General features: G+C 53.4%; 6 protein-coding genes across 6 annotated transcripts; 4 read left to right on the top strand and 2 right to left on the bottom strand.

Moving 5' to 3' along the window:
* Nucleotides 1-158: 158 nt before the first annotated feature.
* Nucleotides 159-947, top strand: IUM83_17587 (Hismacro and SEC14 domain-containing protein; the record flags this gene model as incomplete). Its single annotated transcript, XM_067942548.1, has 1 exon — nt 159-947. One exon carries the CDS (start codon nt 159-161, stop codon nt 945-947), a length of 789 nt encoding a protein of 262 aa, XP_067787321.1.
* A 7613-nt stretch (nt 948-8560) lies between these two features.
* Nucleotides 8561-9266, bottom strand: IUM83_17586 (Protease inhibitor EpiC4; the record flags this gene model as incomplete). Its single annotated transcript, XM_067942547.1, has 3 exons — nt 8561-8819; nt 8976-9127; nt 9186-9266. The coding sequence occupies 3 exons, from the start codon at nt 9264-9266 to the stop codon at nt 8561-8563; spliced, it is 492 nt and encodes a 163-aa protein (XP_067787322.1).
* A 2429-nt stretch (nt 9267-11695) lies between these two features.
* On the top strand, nt 11696-12709 carry IUM83_17585 (ATP-binding Cassette (ABC) Superfamily; the record flags this gene model as incomplete). Its single annotated transcript, XM_067942546.1, has 1 exon — nt 11696-12709. The coding sequence occupies one exon, from the start codon at nt 11696-11698 to the stop codon at nt 12707-12709; it is 1014 nt and encodes a 337-aa protein (XP_067787323.1).
* Nucleotides 12710-12744: 35 nt separating this feature from the next.
* On the bottom strand, nt 12745-13821 carry IUM83_17584 (uncharacterized protein; the record flags this gene model as incomplete). Its single annotated transcript, XM_067942545.1, has 3 exons — nt 12745-13517; nt 13568-13640; nt 13711-13821. The coding sequence occupies 3 exons, from the start codon at nt 13819-13821 to the stop codon at nt 12745-12747; spliced, it is 957 nt and encodes a 318-aa protein (XP_067787324.1).
* Nucleotides 13822-14029: 208 nt separating this feature from the next.
* Nucleotides 14030-15019, top strand: IUM83_17583 (uncharacterized protein; the record flags this gene model as incomplete). The annotated part of the gene is made up of 1 exon (XM_067942544.1): nt 14030-15019. One exon carries the CDS (start codon nt 14030-14032, stop codon nt 15017-15019), a length of 990 nt encoding a protein of 329 aa, XP_067787411.1.
* Nucleotides 15020-15350: 331 nt separating this feature from the next.
* On the top strand, nt 15351-18871 carry IUM83_17582 (putative MutS-related protein involved in mismatch repair; the record flags this gene model as incomplete). Its single annotated transcript, XM_067942543.1, has 2 exons — nt 15351-16789; nt 18172-18871. The coding sequence occupies 2 exons, from the start codon at nt 15351-15353 to the stop codon at nt 18869-18871; spliced, it is 2139 nt and encodes a 712-aa protein (XP_067787357.1).
* Nucleotides 18872-19440: the final 569 nt, after the last annotated feature.

Below are 19440 nucleotides of genomic sequence, written 5' to 3'. Positions count from 1 at the left end.
TGGCCAGGCCTGACGCTATTGCCACCGACCAGACCGCGGGCTGGGCTAATTATAGACAGACCTCCCGGAATAGAAATCGTGTGAAGGAGTCATTTGCTGTCCATCTGTCTGCTCCGTCTACACAGTTGTTCGCTTTATCCAGCGACAGGTGCAAGAGCATGGCTAAGCACAGGGCAAAGGGCAATTTGATGCGCCGCTTCCTGGCCAAGATGTCGTCGGCTTCAACTCGCTCGACCGCGGTTGCCGATACGCAATCCAAGAAGAAGGCAACCCGTAATCCGGCAGCTGAGGCGCTGGGCGGCAAGGTCCTGCGCCAGTGGAGGCCCAGTACCGCCGGCCCCGAGCTGCTGGTGACGCAGGGCGACCTCACGCGCTGTGCTGCTGACGCAATCGTCAACGCCGCCAACACGCGCCTCATGCACGGCGGCGGGCTGGCGGGCGCGATTGTACGTACGGGCGGAGCCTCCATACAGGCGGAGAGCAGCAAGTGGGTCAAGGACCACGGGCTCCTCAAAGTCGGGGACGCCGTGACCACCGACGCAGGCAACTTGCCGTGCCAGCACGTGATCCACACGGTGGGCCCCAATGTGGGCAGCGCCAAGCTGACCGCCGAGCACGCGGCGCAGCTGAGACGCGCCGTGTGGAGTGCGCTGCTGGAGGCGGACCGCCTCGAAGTGGCGTCGGTGGCGGTACCCGGTATCTCTACCGGTATCTTCGGGTATCCGCGAGACCTCGGCGCGCAGGAGATTGTGCACGAGTCTGTGCGCTTCTGTGTGGAAAAGGGAGACACCACGAAAGTGGAGAGGATTGCGTTGATGAACATCGACGACCCGACGGTGAGCAGCTTCGTGAAGGCGGTGGATGACGCCAGGGAGCAACGAGGAGATGCGGAGTCGGAAGACGAGAAGATTAGTAATCAGCTCTCGGGGCTGGAAATTCGCGAGTAGAGCGGTCGCTCCATGGTCCTTTTGCTATGGGGAAACCGACAGCAGAACCGCACACGCACGAGGATAGTATCTTGAATTACCTTTTCCGTCGAGTTCCGAGTCTTACCTTAGAATTTTGTAGCTCGTAGAAAACGGAAGAAGCTGGCGCTTTTTGCTGTTTCGTGTACAGTGTAGTTGTCTACACATTTTTGATTTGCCGCATTTTTATCAATGCTACACGAAGCATTCGTATTTTAATTAACGATGTAACATAATACCTACTTCTATATGTTTTGTTTTCTTCGTCCGTGATAATTCACTCGGCTGAACACGAGTCCATGATCGACAACTGGCCCTGCGCGTTATTCTCTTGTGCTATCTTCGATTATTCTCCGCCGTGTGGAACAGTCATTGTCGCCGTTCGCTTCGGTTTCCAGATCGTCGGCCTGGCCTTCAGTGGCCTCAAAGTTCTCATGACATTTCTGCTGCTTTGAAGTTCCTGAAGAGTTCTATCAACCTCCGAGGAGGCAACAGTCAACAGTTGAGCTCGATCGATGGAACCAGCGCAAGTTGCGACAAGGGATGTTCATCTGCGTCGGATAGGTAGCAAAGGGTGTCACACCTGCGATGGCAAAGGAAGGTTGAGGATCTATCTAGCAGCTTAGTACATATGACTGGGCATAGCTTTGAGTGACGCTACATAAGCTAGAGTGCGAGGCCGTTGTGTGGTTTTGCCAAACTTTGAACACGTGCTGATTCATATGTGTTGATATTCAACCTTTTCTCCGTCGAGAGTGCCTGACAACCAGAAAAAGTTGAGGTATTCGTCGGCTAAGCGGAGTCTTCGCCACTCTCAACGTCAGACGTTCAAGTTCTTCGCCAGCTTTCAAGTGGAGCTACGAGAGCACTATTCAGCGAACCGTCTTCGCAATATTAAAGAATACCACCGCACCACTTCGGCATCTCGAGCTCTATTCTTCTGCTTCATCCTATCCATCAAGCGAGTGAACTACATCTTTTGGATCCGAGACATAATTTATGCATCTGTTATTGCATATTAGATGTTGTTACAACTTTCAATGCATGTCATAAAGCTAAATCGTAGGTCGGAATGCCTACAGTTACTGTGTAGCGCTTACTGATTTCCTTTAAGCCAGCTGAACGAGAAGCTGTAATCGTTACCTGCAAGGTATGAACCACACCATTTCGAGTAAGTACTTACTACTATCATACACTTGGCCAACACTCACCACTGTGTTTTAGTGAGCTCTCAATCGTGAACAAAATCCAAAAGAGCAGGTTTGATTGTACCATTCGCCAGCCGTTGTCCAGCACGAACGAAGTCAAGCGCAGCATGGAGATGCGTAACTTTCGCTGAATCACATAGCCGATCGCCAGTAGCGATAGAAATTCCAGCGCCACGTACCTAAGAACAGCGTTGATCTTCTGTCGCAATTCAGCTTCATCAAGTGATTTGAGCTGTGGGTAGTAAGATCGGTTTGGTAGAAAGAACATCGAGGCTGTGGAGATGCCTGTGTGTGCATAATATGGAAGTGAGAGTGAAATCTGACAGCCCTCACTAACAAGTATACGCACAATAGATCAGTGGAATGACGACTTCAGCATACTTGACAAGAATGACGAACTCCGTCGTGAAGAGAACCTGGGCTGTCTTGTGAAGAAACCGCTTTTTTTCATTCGGCGAGAAAACACCCATCAACGAGCTTGTTTGACCGGTGGAATCTTCATTCGGGCGCAGCGAGTGATCAGCTGGTGCTACCGTCACTGATGAGGCACTTGGAAACGCAGCGTACTTCGCCGAATGACTAGTAAAGCTGTTTTCACTGGAAGCATTTTTTTTTAGGATCGTCACTGGAGAGTTGTAGCGACAGGAGTCGAGCTTACTCTGCGACCGGCCATCCTCCTTGATAATCTGCAACGCGATATCAACGAAACAAGCTGATTTCAGTTTGTGGTCGTCCGGAATTTTCCGTCGGAGGAGGACAATGTGCTTCATAACAGCGCTGATGTCCGATATCGATATCAGTCCTTGAGCTACGTCCAGCATGACCATGGCTAACGTTGTCGTAATACTGTTACTTGTAGAGTTCTGTATCGAGTTCGACACGGACAGTCCGTTGAACACATCGACGTTGAAAATCATGATCTGCGGAAGAAGGTCATACTTGGTGCCTAACGCCGCGCTGATCAAGTTTTTTGCTAGGATCTTTATAATCGGAAGCAGCATGACGTAGTAGAGTTGGCTGGATTTTCCAATAGCCTGGAGGCCATAGAAGTAGATCGGATAGATGAACGTGAGGAGCATCTGGCAATTGAGCACCGTGTTGGCCTTGATTAGTTCCTGTAACAGCGCTCGATCTCGCTTCAGGATTCGGCCAAAGAAGCCCATGAAGCAAATGACGAACGCTACGAGCCAAACTGGCATACCAAAAAGTATGCTGAAAGGCAGCGGGAATCCGATCAAACTTGAGGCCATCACTCGGTATACTGCGGCTGCTAGAGGAGCGACGATGGATGGAACTAGCCGCTGCACAGAGGTCATGTGCAACCCTGGGACGACGATGCTAATCTGCTCCATAGTGGATCGCGTAAGTAGCACCATTATTGCGTAGTCTCGGATCCAAAAAATGTTGTTCGCTCGTAAACTGTCGCTTGGTGGAGCCAATGGAACGGCATCTATCATCGACAGAGCTGCAACGCACGGGACGGGTAGGATGAAGCAGAAGAATAGAGCTCGAGCTGTCGAAGTGGTGCGATGGTATTCTTTAAAACTGCGAATGCGGCTCGCTGAATAGTGCCCTCGTAGCTCCACTTGAAAGCTGGCGAAGAACCTGAACGTCTGACGCAGAAAGCGGCGAAGACTCCGCATTACGCGACGAATGCCTCAACTCTTTCTGGCAATCAGTCACCAATACCGGGAAACGACAAATAACACACACATACAATGCATCAGCGCCCGGCTACTATTTTTACCAGAAAGACCACACGGCGCAGACATGCGATTAGTTTGGGCCAACGCTTACACTTGTTGCGGACGAAGAATCGCAGGTCCAAACCAACGCTATAAGGATACGAGGGCATTTCAACGAATTACCAACCACAGACCATTCCGCTCACACGAATTTGTCACAGAAGAGCGTCTGGAGCCTTCGAGAACCTGGTAGCCGAACCTGCCGCAAGTTTAGCGTGCCAATACAAATGCAAACCATTATTAAGAATGTCTGCTTTGTGCATCTCCACGGGGGCCGCGCCATCGCTATCTCCAAATCGACCTATAGCACTTTGAAACAAATATATTTATGGTGTAGCGAGGGTTCAACGCACCCCAAACTCGCCAAATTTATCGCTATAGTCGTGCCTCTCCAACAAGTATAGGTCGATTTGGAGATAGCGATGGCGCGGCCCCCGTGGAGATGCACAAAGCAGACATTCTTAATAATGGTTTGCATTTGTATTGGCACGCTAAACTTGCGGCAGGTTCGGCTACCAGGTTCTCGAAGGCCCGACGCCTTCTGTGACAAATTCGTGTGAGCGGAATGGTCTGTGGTTGTAATTCGTTGAAATGCCCTCGTATCCTTATAGCGTTGGTTTGGACCTGCGATTCTTCGTCCGCAACAAGTGTAAGCGTTGGCCCAAACTAATCGCATGTCTGCGCCGTGTGGTCTTTCTGGTAAAATAGTAGCCGGGCGCTGATGCATTGTATGTGTTATTTGTCGTTTCGCATTGGTGACTGATTGCCAGAAAGAGTTGAGGCATTCGTCGCGTAATGCGGAGTCTTCGCCGCTTTCTGCGTCAGACGTTCAGGTTCTTCGCCAGCTTTCAAGTGGAGCTACGAGGGCACTATTCAGCGAGCCGCATTCGCAGTTTTAAAGAATACCATCGCACCACTTCGACAGCTCGAGCTCTATTCTTCTGCTTCATCCTACCCGTCCCGTGCGTTGCAGCTCTGTCGATGATAGATGCCGTCCCATTGGCCCACCAAGCGACAGTTTACGAGCGAACAACATTTTTGGATCCGAGACTACGCAATAATGGTGCTACTTACGCGATCCATTATGGAGCAGATTAGCATCGTCGTCCCAGGGTTGCACATGACCTCTGTGCAGCGGCTAGTTCCATCCATCGTCGCTCCTCTAGCAGCCGCAGTATACCGAGTGATGGCCTCAAGTTTGATCGGATTCCCGCTGCCTTTCAGCATACTTTTGGTATGCCAGTTTGGCTCGTAGCGTTCGTCATTTGCTTCATGGGCTTCTTTGGCCGAATCCTGAAGCGAGATCGAGCGCTGTTACAGGAACTAATCAAGGCCAACACGGTGCTCAATTGCCAGATGCTCCTCACGTTCATCTATCCGATCTACTTCTATGGCCTCCAGGCTATTGGAAAATCCAGCCAACTCTACTACGTCATGCTGCTTCCGATTATAAAGATCCTAGCAAAAAACTTGATCAGCGCGGCGTTAGGCATCCAGTATGACCTTCTTCCGCAGATCATGATTTTCAACGTCGATGTGTTCAACGGACTGTCCGTGTCGAACTCGATACAGAACTCTACAAGTAACAGTATTACGACAACGTTAGCCATGGGCATGCTGGACGCAGCTCAAGGACTGATATCGATATCGGACATCAGCGCTGTTATGAAGCACATTGTCCTCCTCCGACGGAAAATTCCGGACGACCACAAACTGAAATCAGCTTGTTTCGTTGATATCGCGTTGCAGATTATCAAGGAGGATGGCCGGTCGCAGAGTAAGCTTGACTCCTGTCGCTACAACTCTGCAGTGGCGATCCTAAAAAAAAATGCTTCCAGTGAAAACAGCTTTACGAGTGATACAGGGATGTACGCTGCGTTTCCAAGTGCCTCATTAGTTATGGTAGCATCAGCTGATTGCAAGGTACACCCGACTGAAGATTCCACCGGTCAAACAAGCTCGTTGAGGGGCGTTTTCTCGCCGAATGAAAAAAAGCGGTTTCTTCACAAGACAGCCCAAGTTCTCTTCACGACGGAGTTCGTCATTCTTGTCGAGTATGCTGAAGTCGTCATTCCACTGATCTATTGTGCGTATACTTGTTAGTGAGGGCTGTCAGATTTCACTCTCACTTCCATATTATGCACACACAGGCATCTCCACAGCCTCGATGTTCTTTCTACCAAACCGATCTTACTACCCACAGCTCAAGTCACTTGATGAAGCTGAATTGCAACAAAAGATCAACACTGTTCTTAGGTACGTGGCGCAGGAATTTCTATCGCTACTGGCGATCGGCTATGTGATTCAGCGAAAATTACGCATCTCCATGCTGCGCTTGACTTCGTTCGTGCTGGACAACGGCTGGCGAATGGTACAATCAAACCTGCTCATCTGGATTTTGTTCACGATGGAGAGCTCACTAAAACACAGTGGTGAGTATTGGCCAAGTGTATGATAGTAGTAAGTACTTACTCGAAATGATGTGGTTCATACCTTGCAGGTAACGATTACAGCTTCTCGTTCAGCTGGCTTAAAGGAAATCAGTAAGCGCTACACACAGTAACTGTAGGCATTCCGACCTACGATTTAGCTTTATGACATGCATTGAAAGTTGTAACAACATCTAATATGCAATAACAGATGCATAAATTATGTCTCGGATCCAAAAGATGTAGTTCACTCGCTTGATGGATAGGATGAAGCAGAAGAATAGAGCTCGAGATGCCGAAGTGGTGCGGTGGTATTCTTTAATATTGCGAAGACGGTTCGCTGAATAGTGCTCTCGTAGCTCCACTTGAAAGCTGGCGAAGAACTTGAACGTCTGACGTTGAGAGTGGCGAAGACTCCACTTAGCCGACGAATACCTCAACTTTTCTGGTTGTCAGGCACTCTCGACGGAGAAAAGGTTGAATATCAACACATATGAATCAGCACGTGTTCAAATTCTGGCTAAACCACACAACGGTCTCGCACTCTAGCTTATGTAGCGTCACTCAAAAGCTATGCCCAGTCATATGTACTAATCTGCTAGATAGACCTCAACCTTCCTTTGCCATCGCAGGTGTGATAGCAAAGGGTTGCTACCTAGCCGACGCGGTCGCAGATAAACGTGCCTTGTCGCAACTTGTGCTGGTTCCATCGATTGAGCTCAACTGTTGACTGTTGCCTCCTCGGAGGTTGATAGAACTCTTCAGGAACTTCAAAGCAGCAGAAATGTCATGAGAACTTTGAGGCCACTGAAGGCCAGGCCGACGATCTGGAAACCGAAGCGAACGGCGACGAATGACTGTTCCACACGGCGGAGTATAGTCGAAGATAGCACAAGCGAATCACGCGTATGGCCAGTTGTCGATCATGGACTCGTGTTCAGCCGAGTGAATTATCACGGACGAAGAAAACAAAACATATAGAAGTAGGTATTATATTATTGTGGTTTGCAGATATGTTGTCGCTCGGATTTAGGGCTTAGATCGATCTCTGAGATAAAATAATTCGTAGACATAAACATGCGACATGGTAGTAAATCGACCTCCAGGTGTAGGTAAGTTGCACCACCTCTTCCTACTAAATATAACGGGCGCATCGTTGGTTCTCAGGACACCGAGGTAACGTCGCCGGCCACTGCTTCTCCGATACGGCTCTGTTGGACGTGTTTAACGGCTCGTTAGCTTCGTATGTGAGTGCACTAGCGACTCTTGTATCGCTGGGCTTTCCGCTTGTCTGTCGCGCGAGCAGCTCCCCGCCATGTAAGACCACATCTTGATACTACGCTACCATTTTACTTTAGGAAAAGGGTTTCGTATGAACTGCTGTAGCTCCTCTAAATAAAATGTAGGGTGGGCTTTCACGTACTTTCGAACACGGGTTACCACGTCGTTCGGCCAACGCGACGAGCGGTTAGTTCGATCTCCTTCATCAACCACACCATCGGTCAAAACAACTTGTACCGACGTTGCAGTGCTCGCACGTTAGGCCCAAATATATCACTAACATACTGCATACATATTCCATACACATGCATAAGAAAACGGCTCGCCAACGGTAGTCGAGAGAGTACATGCTGCACTTGTGCAAGGTGAAGGTTTTCGGAAACTGCGGTGCTTCGACAGATCAGCAGCGCGATCTGCCGACCACTCGTCAAGTGTCCAGATGTAAGTGTCCAAATGCATATGTTATGTATAAAACGCGGCATTATAATCCGTACACAGCCATCGCGATTTAAAATAAATCGGCCCGAATGGCGTTTTTGGATCGGCAATTCGACCACAGATAGCGTAAATCGATATCGATATCGAGGCTGGCGATTATAACTTGGAGGATTTAATGGCCATCTGTTTTTTATCGGGCGCCAGATATTATAACTCGGGCAAAACACTAGGTGAAAACGACAAACGCATTGCAAAGCATAATACATCGTTAATTAAAATACGAACCCTCGTCATCTTTGTGTTTTAGACGGTAGCAGCATCGAAAAAAGTGCGCCACTGCTCTTATTGTCGCTTGCTAGACTAAACTACTTTAACCTTTACTACCCAGCTTGAAAGCCCACGCGTGGGATCGGCAAATATCCCACGGGTGGGCTTAAGCGGATTAGTTAAATGCAAAAGAAAATATATTAGAGAGAGTGTTTAGAGACTACTAGTTAGCCCAATGTAGTGTTTAAATGGAGCGAGTGGCAGTCCCGACCTGTCTTCAGGCCACAAACACCAAAGAAATTGTTCTGCAGTGGGTCCGAGCGCCCAGAGCAGTAAAACGAGGCCTTCCGCCCGCAAATACTGCATTTGCGCTGAGCACGCAAGATTGTTCCGCTAAGACGCTTGTACTGGGGGAGCGTGCTGAATGCATAGAGTGTGTGAGTTGGTGGCGCTACGTCGTTACGGAAATCAGCAGCAGTAGTGACCCTCGTCGAGCGGTGCATCATAAAGTCATTGAAGACCAGTTGATAGGCCAATTAAGAGATGAAGGTGTTGAAGTCGACAATAGCCGATTCTAAGAACCCAGATTCGACTGCTTCATACTGATAGGCACGGAAAGCGTCCACTACCACCATGCCAAACACAGTAGCGAGCAAACGGTGCTGCCACTGCATTGTGTGCCAAGTTCGTTCCATCTCGAGGCTACCCTGTCGAAGATGATCGTGAACATCAATCACCGAGAACTTCGAGAAAAAGAGCTCCACCATTTGCGGGCGCTGGATACGTCGATCGTACTGTAAAAATAGTTTTCAGCTGGTCGTTGTCTAGGATGAGCTTGTGTCGACGGCGAACGCTGTCATTGCCAGAAAATGACGTTCCGCGATTTGAGATGAAGCACTTCGTTTTGAGGTCAGCCCAGCAGAGAGCATACATCGTGGTGCCTTTAGGAGTTTTGCTCTGTAGCATCTTAAATGACCCGCGAGCGGGCTCAGTGCCAACCACTCCGTCATATATTTTTCGGATACTCCCGAGATGCTGTTTTGACCATTTCCATGAAGTAAAGGCCGCACATATTTTCAAGTTGCACAAGGGTTTTAACCGAAGCAAACGCACCGTCTGCAGCAACGGTACGCCCGCTACCTTTGTAAACTTCAGAAAACCGAAGTACAACCTCGCCAAACAACGCGTGGTATGGCTTCTGACGTTGGCCCTCAGCTCCCTCCATCAAATCTAGTCCCAATAGCACGCCCGAATCACCATCAGCTGTAGCTTTGAGTTCAGCACTCACGCCTTTTGGCTTCTTGGGATTTTTGTTTTGGGAGGTATGCCATCGCGGCAGTATTTACCCTCTTTTCCGAGCCAGGCGCTCATGCACTCGTCCACGCAAATAATCTCCCGGGTGATACTACATCGCGACGGCGTGAATTAAATCCATCTATCAGCGGTCTAATAGATTTCCATGGGTCATCTGACGGTACATCATCGGAAAAAGAGAGCGCGGCCGAAATATTTTCAAAGGCATGTCGGGTAATGCAGTAGCGCTCGCCAAAGTCAGCGGCTGTGCCAACCATGCCCTCAGGGACTGCTTTTCCCAGTAGGTTTGCAAGGGACCGCGTCGAGGCTCGACTGTCATCGCAAGACGAACTCCTAGAAAGCGAAACAAGTCGCCTTCAGCAATTGGGCGCTGCTTACGCTCCACCAACCTGGTATTTGTGTGCTGTAGAGTTGTTTGTATAGTCGACCGCGGGTACATCAAGTAGAAATATTTGGCGAAGGTTTTTTCTCCTAACACTAGCGTCGATGGCCAACGAAAAAAAGTTTTGCGCTTGCGTTGCAGCGTTGCAGGGTCGACAAGGTCAGAGCAAAATTCCCAGATGCGGTTGTGGGCAAATACTTTTCCGTCGTTAGAAATACCAGAGACCATCGTAGACGTAACATCTACGCTATCTTCTTCATCTTCCTCCTCCTCTGAAGCCGATTCCGACTCAGAAGATGACCAGTCACCCGAGCCAAGCCCCGAATCAGCACCAGCTAACAGTAAAGCGGTCATCGACTCTAGAGACGTCGTAGGCTGGTTCCGCGTGGCTGCATCGCTATTGAGGGGCTGTAGTAGCTGTATTGCACGCGCCGACACTGCCTGTACTAATCCATCGCCCTACTGAACGCTGTACCATGGCTGGCGTTTGCTGTTGTCGATCGACAGAACGACACCCTCCTTGCCCAACGTCCCTTTAGACTTTCCTTGAACACGATTGCCCACAGCGAGTTTTATCATGAAGACAGCTTCGTTTGTGACCGAAAAACAAAAGCTGGATAGCTCAGACCTTCCTCTCTATTTTTAAACAGACTACGTACACTAGGTATTTGCAGTAGCTTCTAAACAATATGTGGGCCCATGCGTGGGCTCCACAGCCCACGCGTGGGCTCTGTGGGGAGTAAAGGTTAATGTACGTCACCAAAAACTAAAACTGTTATCTACTCGTTGTCGTCTGCCGACTCAGTCAGCAACTCTGCCGTAGTGTCAGCATGGAAAACACTAAAACCTGTCTTTACCGTAACAGTGCGTGCTAGTTTTTTATTGTGCCTTTCACTTATTCTGCCGGGATAATTCTGTCATAATTCTATTCCCTTCCCGGGCCTAATTATGCCCTGGGTTGGCTAATTCACGTGTTAATTATGGGCTGTCGCACCATGGCTAAGCAAGGAGCGGAGATGGTGAGGCCGAGTTGAAGCGGAATAAGCTAATCAACCGCGTTAGGGGAGAACAGCGCGATTGGCGGTAAGCTACCCACCATTCCACGCTTAGACCGCCGTATTCACGTCTATTGGCTTGAAAATACTGATAAGGGGAATCGATCACAACCTTGGGATGAATTAGCATTAAATAGGCGTTGGTAGCCCTTTTATGGATCTAATTCCGCCGGAATTAATAGCTCACCTGCCAAAATAGGCGAAATGCACAATGACATTGCGCCTTTCGCACATATATTATATGCTTCAAAGTAGTCGATGCCCAGCACCTTTCGATCCCATTTAGGGGAAACATTTTGCTTGAGTAGCTTCTCTATGCCATTTCCCTGCTACTCCCTTCGCCTTTTTGCTTGAATTGTTTTTGTTTTTTCGGTACATTGGCGCTATTCAAACGCCATAGAGATCCTTTAACACTCGTGTCGTTATTTGACGTCGCTGCGCCGAATTAGAGCCCCGCTGGGCTGAACCACCCCCGCCACTGTAGAAGGCGCAATAATACGACGAGAAGGGCCGGTCGGCATTTGGTAGCAAGCGGCTAGAGAGCTGGTCGTACTTTCTTCATGGCGATTCTTCGCGAAGACCGTTAGTCCGAAAAGCCCCACCCAGTCAGCATGTGGCAGAATATGCTGTCGGTGGACAACCTCCACGCCATTTCCAGCTTCCTCACGGGTTTCGACGTCTTCCACCTCTCGCACACCAACTCGTGGACGTTCACTGTCTTGTCGGAGGACTTTGTACTGGCAGAAACGCACCAGCGGAGACCATTCCTTGAAAAGCCTCAGAGCTGGAAGCAGCGATACCTGCAAGAGCGATCCCTGCAGTTTGTCGACCCTTACTCGGCTGACAAGTACATCCACGGAATGCTACTAGGGCGCAACCGTTCTCGAGTGGCTTTCGCGAAACTGGAGCGCCCACCAGCTCCTGGAAGTTGGCGAGGCAGGAGATTCGACCTTCGTTCGGAAAAGAACACAAGCTTCAGCTTTGACGTGTGGTTCTGCCTGTCTCCAGGGACCGCCAAGCAGCCTGCCGGTGGTGTCATTTACGGATTCCAGTCGGGCCCCGCCAGCTATGGTATCCCGGGCAACAATCCGGGTAACCTCGTGATGGTGGACATGAAGAGGAGTCTGTACTGCTCCGTCCTGGATGAGAAGAAGGTCATTGCTCAAGACTTGAGGCCGAACTGGTGGTATCACTTGGCTCTCACGTACGATGTCGCCTTCCACCGCCAGGTAGTGTACATCGATGGCAAGATCGTGTCCTTCGAGACCGGCACGTTGAACAGCACCTGGCAACGACTTCAACACGAGCAAATCGGCACAGGCTTTTGCCACAATGCCGCTGGAGCTGCCCATCTGCCGCATTCGCGGCTGCGAGGCGGATGGTACTCTTTCTACGGCCTCATCGACGAGTTTCGTGTTTGGAATTCGGTGCTACCCGCTGAAGCTGTAGCTGAACTGTCCCGCTGCGGGCAACCTCGAGGTTTCTCGACAATCGCCACGATCAAGCGTCCCCACGACCGCCATGGCTCGTGGACCAACACGCATACTGTTCGATGCACGCGCCCAGCTGAAGGCAAGAGGGTGGTAATCGACCTGCGCGGCCGCAAAACGCCGGCTTGGCTATAAAGCTCAGCTGCATTTTATACGATGTCCTACGTCGGCTATTGAGTTGCAAGCAGTACGTGATAGCTCCGGGCGGTCGACAGCTCGTCGTCGAACTGGCCGCGCTGGAATAACTCTGTAATCTCCGCTGTTGTCATCGTCGTCTGATCTCTTCTGCGCTCGGCAGTCGTCCCAGCGTCTTCCTCTGTTGCCATCTCCGGCTGCTTCTTCTCACGCTTCACTTGGGCGGCAGCGAGCTCCGCGCTCTCCGCGTCTATAACGGCAGCATCGTCGCGCACGACCTCTGCTGCTCGGGCCGCTCTGTCCGCCACGGTCACTTCCGCCGGTCGCAGCATCATCGGGAGCTCCTTGACCACCTCCACCACCTTCGTCTCCACCCTCGGGCGCAGGAACGTGTCCACGACGGCGCTCTTGAGCTCGTGCAGCTCCGTCTGCAGCGCCTGCAGCTCCAGTCCGCGGCCGAACTGCGTCGCCGAGCAGCTCGCCTTGGCCGCCGCCTGACTCGTCGCGTTCTGCTGCGCCGCCACGTACTTGGCCACGCGCGCGCTGAGCAGCTCGGCCGCCTGCTGGTACTGCTTCTGCTGGTCCTTCACCACGCTCAGCAGCGCCTGCACACGCGTGTGCGCGCGCTGTCTGCGCTGCAGCCGCTCCGCCTGGTAGCAGAGCGTCGCCTGCTGCGTCTCCCGGCGCCGGAACTGCACGTAGCCGTAGCCCAGCAGCATCAGCAGCAGTGCCACAGCGCCGTACTTCTTGGCGGCCAGCTGCAGCAGCTGCAGCGGCGACTTGAGGCCGCGGAGGCGGCGCCCGACGCCTGCAGAGCGCGCGCGTCGGCCCCAGCCGCCAGTTCCTCGGCCGTTCGACGCGCCAGCTGCGACAGGCCGTTGCGACGCTCCACGCTCTTGAGGCACTGCGTGATCTCCTCCGGGGACAGGCCCTGCAGCAAGCCAGGAGCGCGTCAATGACTGTTGCGAGGGAGTATTACTAAGCGGAGAGATTGCGCTCACCTTCTTCTCCAGGAAGTCCACGCGCTGCGCGAGCGACAGCGCACGCACCGTCGGGTGCAGCAGGAACTGCTCGCACTTCTGCAGCAAGCTCGGGTCGCGCGCGGCGGCCATGGCGGACGGAGGAGCGAGCCAGCACTAGCGTAGCTCTTCGCCCTTCCAGCTGCAATATGGCTGACGTGAACACTGACGAGAAAGATGGTGTGTGTACACAACTTGAAGCGAGGGTACCGTATTCGTGGTACACAGTTGTGTAGAGACGGTGTACCAGTAGCGTCAGGCGGGACCAGTGCAAGGGCTCCGTTAACCTCAAGCTACAGAGATGCAGGCGTTTGGCACAGCAGCGAGCGGCGGCGGCGTGGCGCTGTCGGGTCAGGCGGCCCATGGCCTGGAGATGCAGGTGGACCCCGTGGCTGTGTTCATCGCGGCCTCGTCCGACGCCAGGAAGCGCGCGATGCAGAGCGACGCCGCCGCCACTGCCCTGGAGGACACGCCCGACCGCACGTCCAGCGAGGACGAGCAGCGCCCGCTGTACGCGGACCCAGGGCTGCCCCCAATAATGCCCGTGAAGGCTGTGGCCAAGGCTGCAGCGAAGCAGCCCGAGGCGGCGACGGTGCAGCCTAGGGAGGAGAAGGGGCTGGAGACTGAGCAGCTGCCGGTGAAGACGCCCAAGCCACCGGCTGCTGGACTGAAGGGCAAGGCCAAGGCTAAGGCAGCGGTGGGCAAGAAGGCGCAGGCTTCGCGGTCGAAGCCTGAGCGTGTGGAGCGCAGGAGGAAGCGGAAGGCGAGAGCGGAGAGCTCGGACGCGGACATCTCCCAGGATTCGGCGCGGATGCTGTTCCGGTGTTCATGCCAGCTGCTGCGGTCGCAGGCGCTGGAGTACGACGTGCGCGCTCGGGAGATGGAGGACCGCAACGCGGCGCAGGCGAAGGAGATCGATGACTGGGAGAAGCGGGTGCGCAGTCTCAAGCGTGAGCTGCAGCAGTACGCAGAGGAACTGGGCGAGCAGCCAGTTGAGTCGACAGGAATGGCGCTGATCGAGGCGAACTCTGGTGTAGCAGCAGCAGCTACTGCTGCAACTACAAGAGCGGCGGAAGAGCGCAACCTGCTGACAACAGCCGTGGCCTCCACTCCCACTGCAGAGCTCGGAGAAGGCGAAGCGGTGGACGCGTCGCTGCCCCCAGCAGTCGTCGCCGCCGAGGCCAGGCTGCAAGAGGAGCTGCGCCAGCGCACGCAGAAGGTGGACGAGTTCTGCCGCAGCGTGCCGGGCTTCCTCCACTCGCTGGACGAGCAGCTCCCGCGCCGTCTCTGAGGCAGCCGTCGGTTGGTGATCTATCTATCCCATCGGAGCAGGCACATCGACGTTATTTTATTTCGAGGTCTCCGTCATCCATGCGTGTCAACGTAGCGTGCAGTTTCAATTAGGCCAATACATTCTCGCAGTCACCGCGATCTTTTGCACGTGGCGCTTCAAGCCCGCAATCTTTCATCATCATGCCGTTTCACAGGTTTGCACGAGTGTTGGTCTGTACCCATCTCCAATCCCCAACTGTACCCATCTCCATAGGTTTGCACGAGTGTTGGTCTGTACCCATCTTCCACCTGAGCCAAAGCGCAACTGACCAGCGAGTGCGCACTCCGCGATGGGTTGGGGCAAGAACCGCCGCGGCTCCGCTTCCTCCGCTGCGTCCTCCCGTGGGCGTGGCGGCCGTCGCCGTCCTCCTGCAGAGCCCACGGAGCAGGACATCGCACGCTGCGTCCAGCAGAGCGCCGCGCGCGTGCGCGTGTCGCTGCAGTTGACGGCGGAAGTGGATTCGCCGTCTCTGCGCGACGTTCTGGCCGGATTCGAGCGCGACCTGGAGACGCGACGCGAGCCCGCGGCCGCTCACGGCCTGGACGCACGTGTGGAGCTGCTGGAGTGCGGGCTCGGCTCGTGGCAGCAGCTGGTGGCGCTGCAGCGCGTGGTGGCGGCGCTCCAGCGACAGAATCGGCCGCCGCTCGCGGCCAAGACGACGCTGCGCCACGACGCCAAGTACGACGAGTGGACGCTGGCGCTGAGCTTCGCGCGCGCGGCGGACGACGCGCTCTGGACGCTCGCCAGCGGCCTCGTGCTGCGGCTGAAGAGCGGCGGCGTGCCTGCCCGAGTGCTGCTGCCCGCGCACCGCCTGGCGCTGCCGCTGGCGTCGGCGTTCGTGGAGGGCCACATTGGGGAGTATCAGTGGGAAGGACGGCTCACGTGGAGGCAGGCGGTGGTGGAGGGGATCGGGGATCACAGGGAGGAGATCCAACGCGTGCTGCTGCCGCCCAGTAGAGATAATTCTACGTCGGGGGAGGACCCTCCTGCCGCTGTGCGGTATCCGGAGCTCGTGCCGGTCGTGGAAGACATGCTGAAGGGGACTGCGGGCGCTAGAAAGCCTGTGGTGGTTATTCTACGAGGCATCCCGGGCAGCGGGAAGAGCACGCTGCGACGGGAGATTGAGGCGATCTGTCGACACGGCGGAGTGGCGTTCACGGCGTGCTCGGCGGATTTCTTCTTTGAAACCCCGCGAGGCTACGTGTTTGATGCCAGAAAGCTGGGTGCAGCTCATAGCAAGTGTCGCGGGGACTTCACGAGGGCTGTTCATGGAGAGATCCCACGCAATCAGGGTGCTGGGAACCAGCGGCGGCCGCACCAGCATGTTGTTCTTGTCGACAATACGAGCACGCAGAGGTGGGAGTATGAACCGTATGAGGACATTGCTCGCTCGAGCGGGTGTCGCGTTCACATTGTGGAGATGAAGTGTCCAGACGTTCTCTCGGCGTATCGCATGGGACAGCGCAACTCGCATGGCGTGCCTCCTGACAAAGTGGTTAGTATGTTTATGCGGTGGGAGGACGACCCGCGTGCCCACTCTTTTACGCCGCAGTTTGAACATGCTGCGCTCACCGCGAATCCGCTTTCTGATGGCGACGTCGGTGGAGTGACCTACCTTGGGCTCTTTTTGGATGAAGATGCGGAACAAAAGATGCTAACAGAGATTCCGCTTCTCCACCCGAACAAGCTAGCGGATCATGTGACACTGTTTTACCGCCCAAACAAACAGTACGTCCGAGACGCTGAACTTGGTGCTCCGTTCACTGTTCGCGGAGTTGAAGTCGTTCACGATGAACGCGGTCAAACTCTTCGGATTGAGCTGGACGAGCAACTACCGTTGCAAGTGAGAAACAAGATACCACACATTACAATGTCAACGAAAGACGGCGTGAGTGCATCCTATTCGAACGAGCTGCTGGAAAACACAACAGCTATACGAACCCCGATTGATCCACCGATTCAGCTCACCGCCCGCGTTGGAGCTGCTCTCTTTGTTCAGAACCAGAGGGTGATTACGACAACGTCGCCGTTTGTTGGCAAGCCAGGCACGACTACAAGTACACCAACCTCATCCAAGTTATTTATCCTGTATGTTAACGACACGGAGGTTACAGATTTCGCCGGAGAGGACACGGCCAAACTGCTGTGGCGAGCTCAATTACTGCACCACATGGGTTCTCAGTCCGATGCACACCGTTTGCTATGCGTTCAACGATCTCGAGCTTCTTCACCGCCGTTCACGATACTGCTACAAAGCTTCAAGACCAATTCCTTCTCGATCAGACCAATTACTTCGACGATGTGGTGAAAGTTTATCACCCTTATTCGTTTAAGAAATTTGGAGATGCGATCAGCAAGTATTTGGCTCAGTATGACGCGATAGACCAGGTAAAGGTTGTGACGTCGGTGGAGGAACTCATGCAAACTACAGAAAAGGCCTCTGAAATACAGTGGCCTTTTCAAGATGCAGCGTTGAGCATCGTTCGTGTTGGACACCTGGGCAGTGTGGTGCCAAGTATTACTCCGTTGGCGCCTGCGTGCCCCACCATCACTTCTGTTCTGGATTTGATGGGCATCAACATTGATGAGGAATCTCGAAGTGCAATCTTTGGTGGTGTGAGTGCCCTTGATGGTGCTTGGTCCCGTGTTCTTGGAACAGATGGTCGGCAAGCGGTTCGACGAGTTGATACGACTTTGTCAGGCCTAAGGTCAAGTGTTGTTGAGCTGTGCTTGGTGTTGCCGAGCGAGACTGCTCCAATTGAAGTGGCGGAACTGGAAGCGAAACTAGCCAGTGCGCTTGAGCACACGCAAAATGTTCGATGCGTTGTTGGCTCATGTGTTCCTGGTCAGATTTACTTCGACTTACACAATGCGTCGGGCTATACACCAGTATTCTGTGTGCGAATCAAAACTCAGCAAAAGGACTCGATCGATCCAATCACTGGTGCGCAATTACAGTTCTGCGAGGACCAGCTACGAACGAGCCGTGAAGTTTGCGATATTGAAGTGTACAGTGTATTGACTGTACTCCTTCGCGCGATCCTTTTGGGCCGGTGTGGAACCTTGCTCCCAAGTACATGTCGTCTGCCTTCGCTGATCAACCTTGTTAGCGAGCGCTTGGTGCTACGCTATCTGGACAACATTAGCGAAGTAGATGCAAAACCGATAGCAGAGGACGTCACATCGGGCCGCATCATCTTCGCGTTGTACGACCTATTGACCTATCTGTCCACGTTGGACCCCTTAGCGTGGACTGCTGCATTCGGGGAGTCGCTCCTGATTCTTCAAGGCAACGAGAAAGCGCAGGAAACATGGAGGCAGACAATAGCAAACGTGGTGCAGGACGGCAAGTCAGTGCTGGTGTCCAACCGCTGCAATGGAGAAAGCTTGAAGAAGGCGAGTCCACTGAATCCCCTTGACCATCTTCGAGTCCTCTTCTCGCTTCTGAAAGCAGACACCAATGAATCAATCGGCGCGACTCCCGTGCGCACATACATAGAGGTGCCCAGCGGATCAACGTGGAGTCCACTGCATTCTCTCGCAGGCTGCGACAAGCTCAGGCACGCGGCGGCGATGGTGCTTCAAGACGACGACGGCGAGCACGATGGCGACAGCTCGGAATTTTTCTTCTGTGCGCCGAGCATGGTTGCTCGCCGAGTAGATGTGACGGCTTCGTCGCTTGCGGTGCTGCGCAAGATCATAGAGAAGCTGCACACGCTTGAAGCTGCCAGTTCTGATGGAGCGCTGCTTTTCGGCGAGTTCGAGCTTCGCCGAGCAGAGACCGACGAGGTGCTGGGCGACCTGTACTGAGCGGCAGCAAGAGAGGCCACACGTTGGGAGGCCAGGATCGGCATCGCACTCGTGTAAGATTACGCGATGCAGGACTTCCACACGTGGCTGGGAAGGTAGGGTGGACAAGCAGCGAGTGAACATGATGCAGTTTGGGCTCACGCACTCCTTTAGCATCGAATCCTCGAGATCGGCGGCGGCATCCGCAGAACTGTTGCAGGTGCCGCGCAGTATTTAGTGCAGACAGATCCAGCCAGCTAAGCGTGCAGTGAGTTATTAACCCTTTCGTTCCTCCGGTTCAATGCCTGCAGAAAGCTCCCGGTAGCGCCGCCAGGAGCCCAGGATAGGCGCCATTACATGTACGACCTTGACTTTTCTGTGCGAGTTGTTACACATCGCGCTTTTGCTTCAAGCTTGGCCACGACGAGGCGACGTGAACATTACGGCCCACTCTTGGACAAGTCTCTGTTAGCAGAGTCACATCTCACGATCCCCAGGGGCGCTCCCTACAGACGTCACGAGCCACGCGCGAGGTGTTCCCCGCCCGTGTCCCCAGGTCGAAGCTCACGTGCGCTCCTTCGATCTGCTGG

This window comes from Phytophthora cinnamomi (genome assembly GCF_018691715.1).
Source record: "Phytophthora cinnamomi strain GKB4 chromosome Unknown Contig61, whole genome shotgun sequence".
Lineage (NCBI taxonomy): Eukaryota > Oomycota > Peronosporomycetes > Peronosporales > Peronosporaceae > Phytophthora > Phytophthora cinnamomi.
Note: the sequence above shows the minus strand (reverse complement) of the source record. Positions and strands in the feature narration are given on the sequence as shown.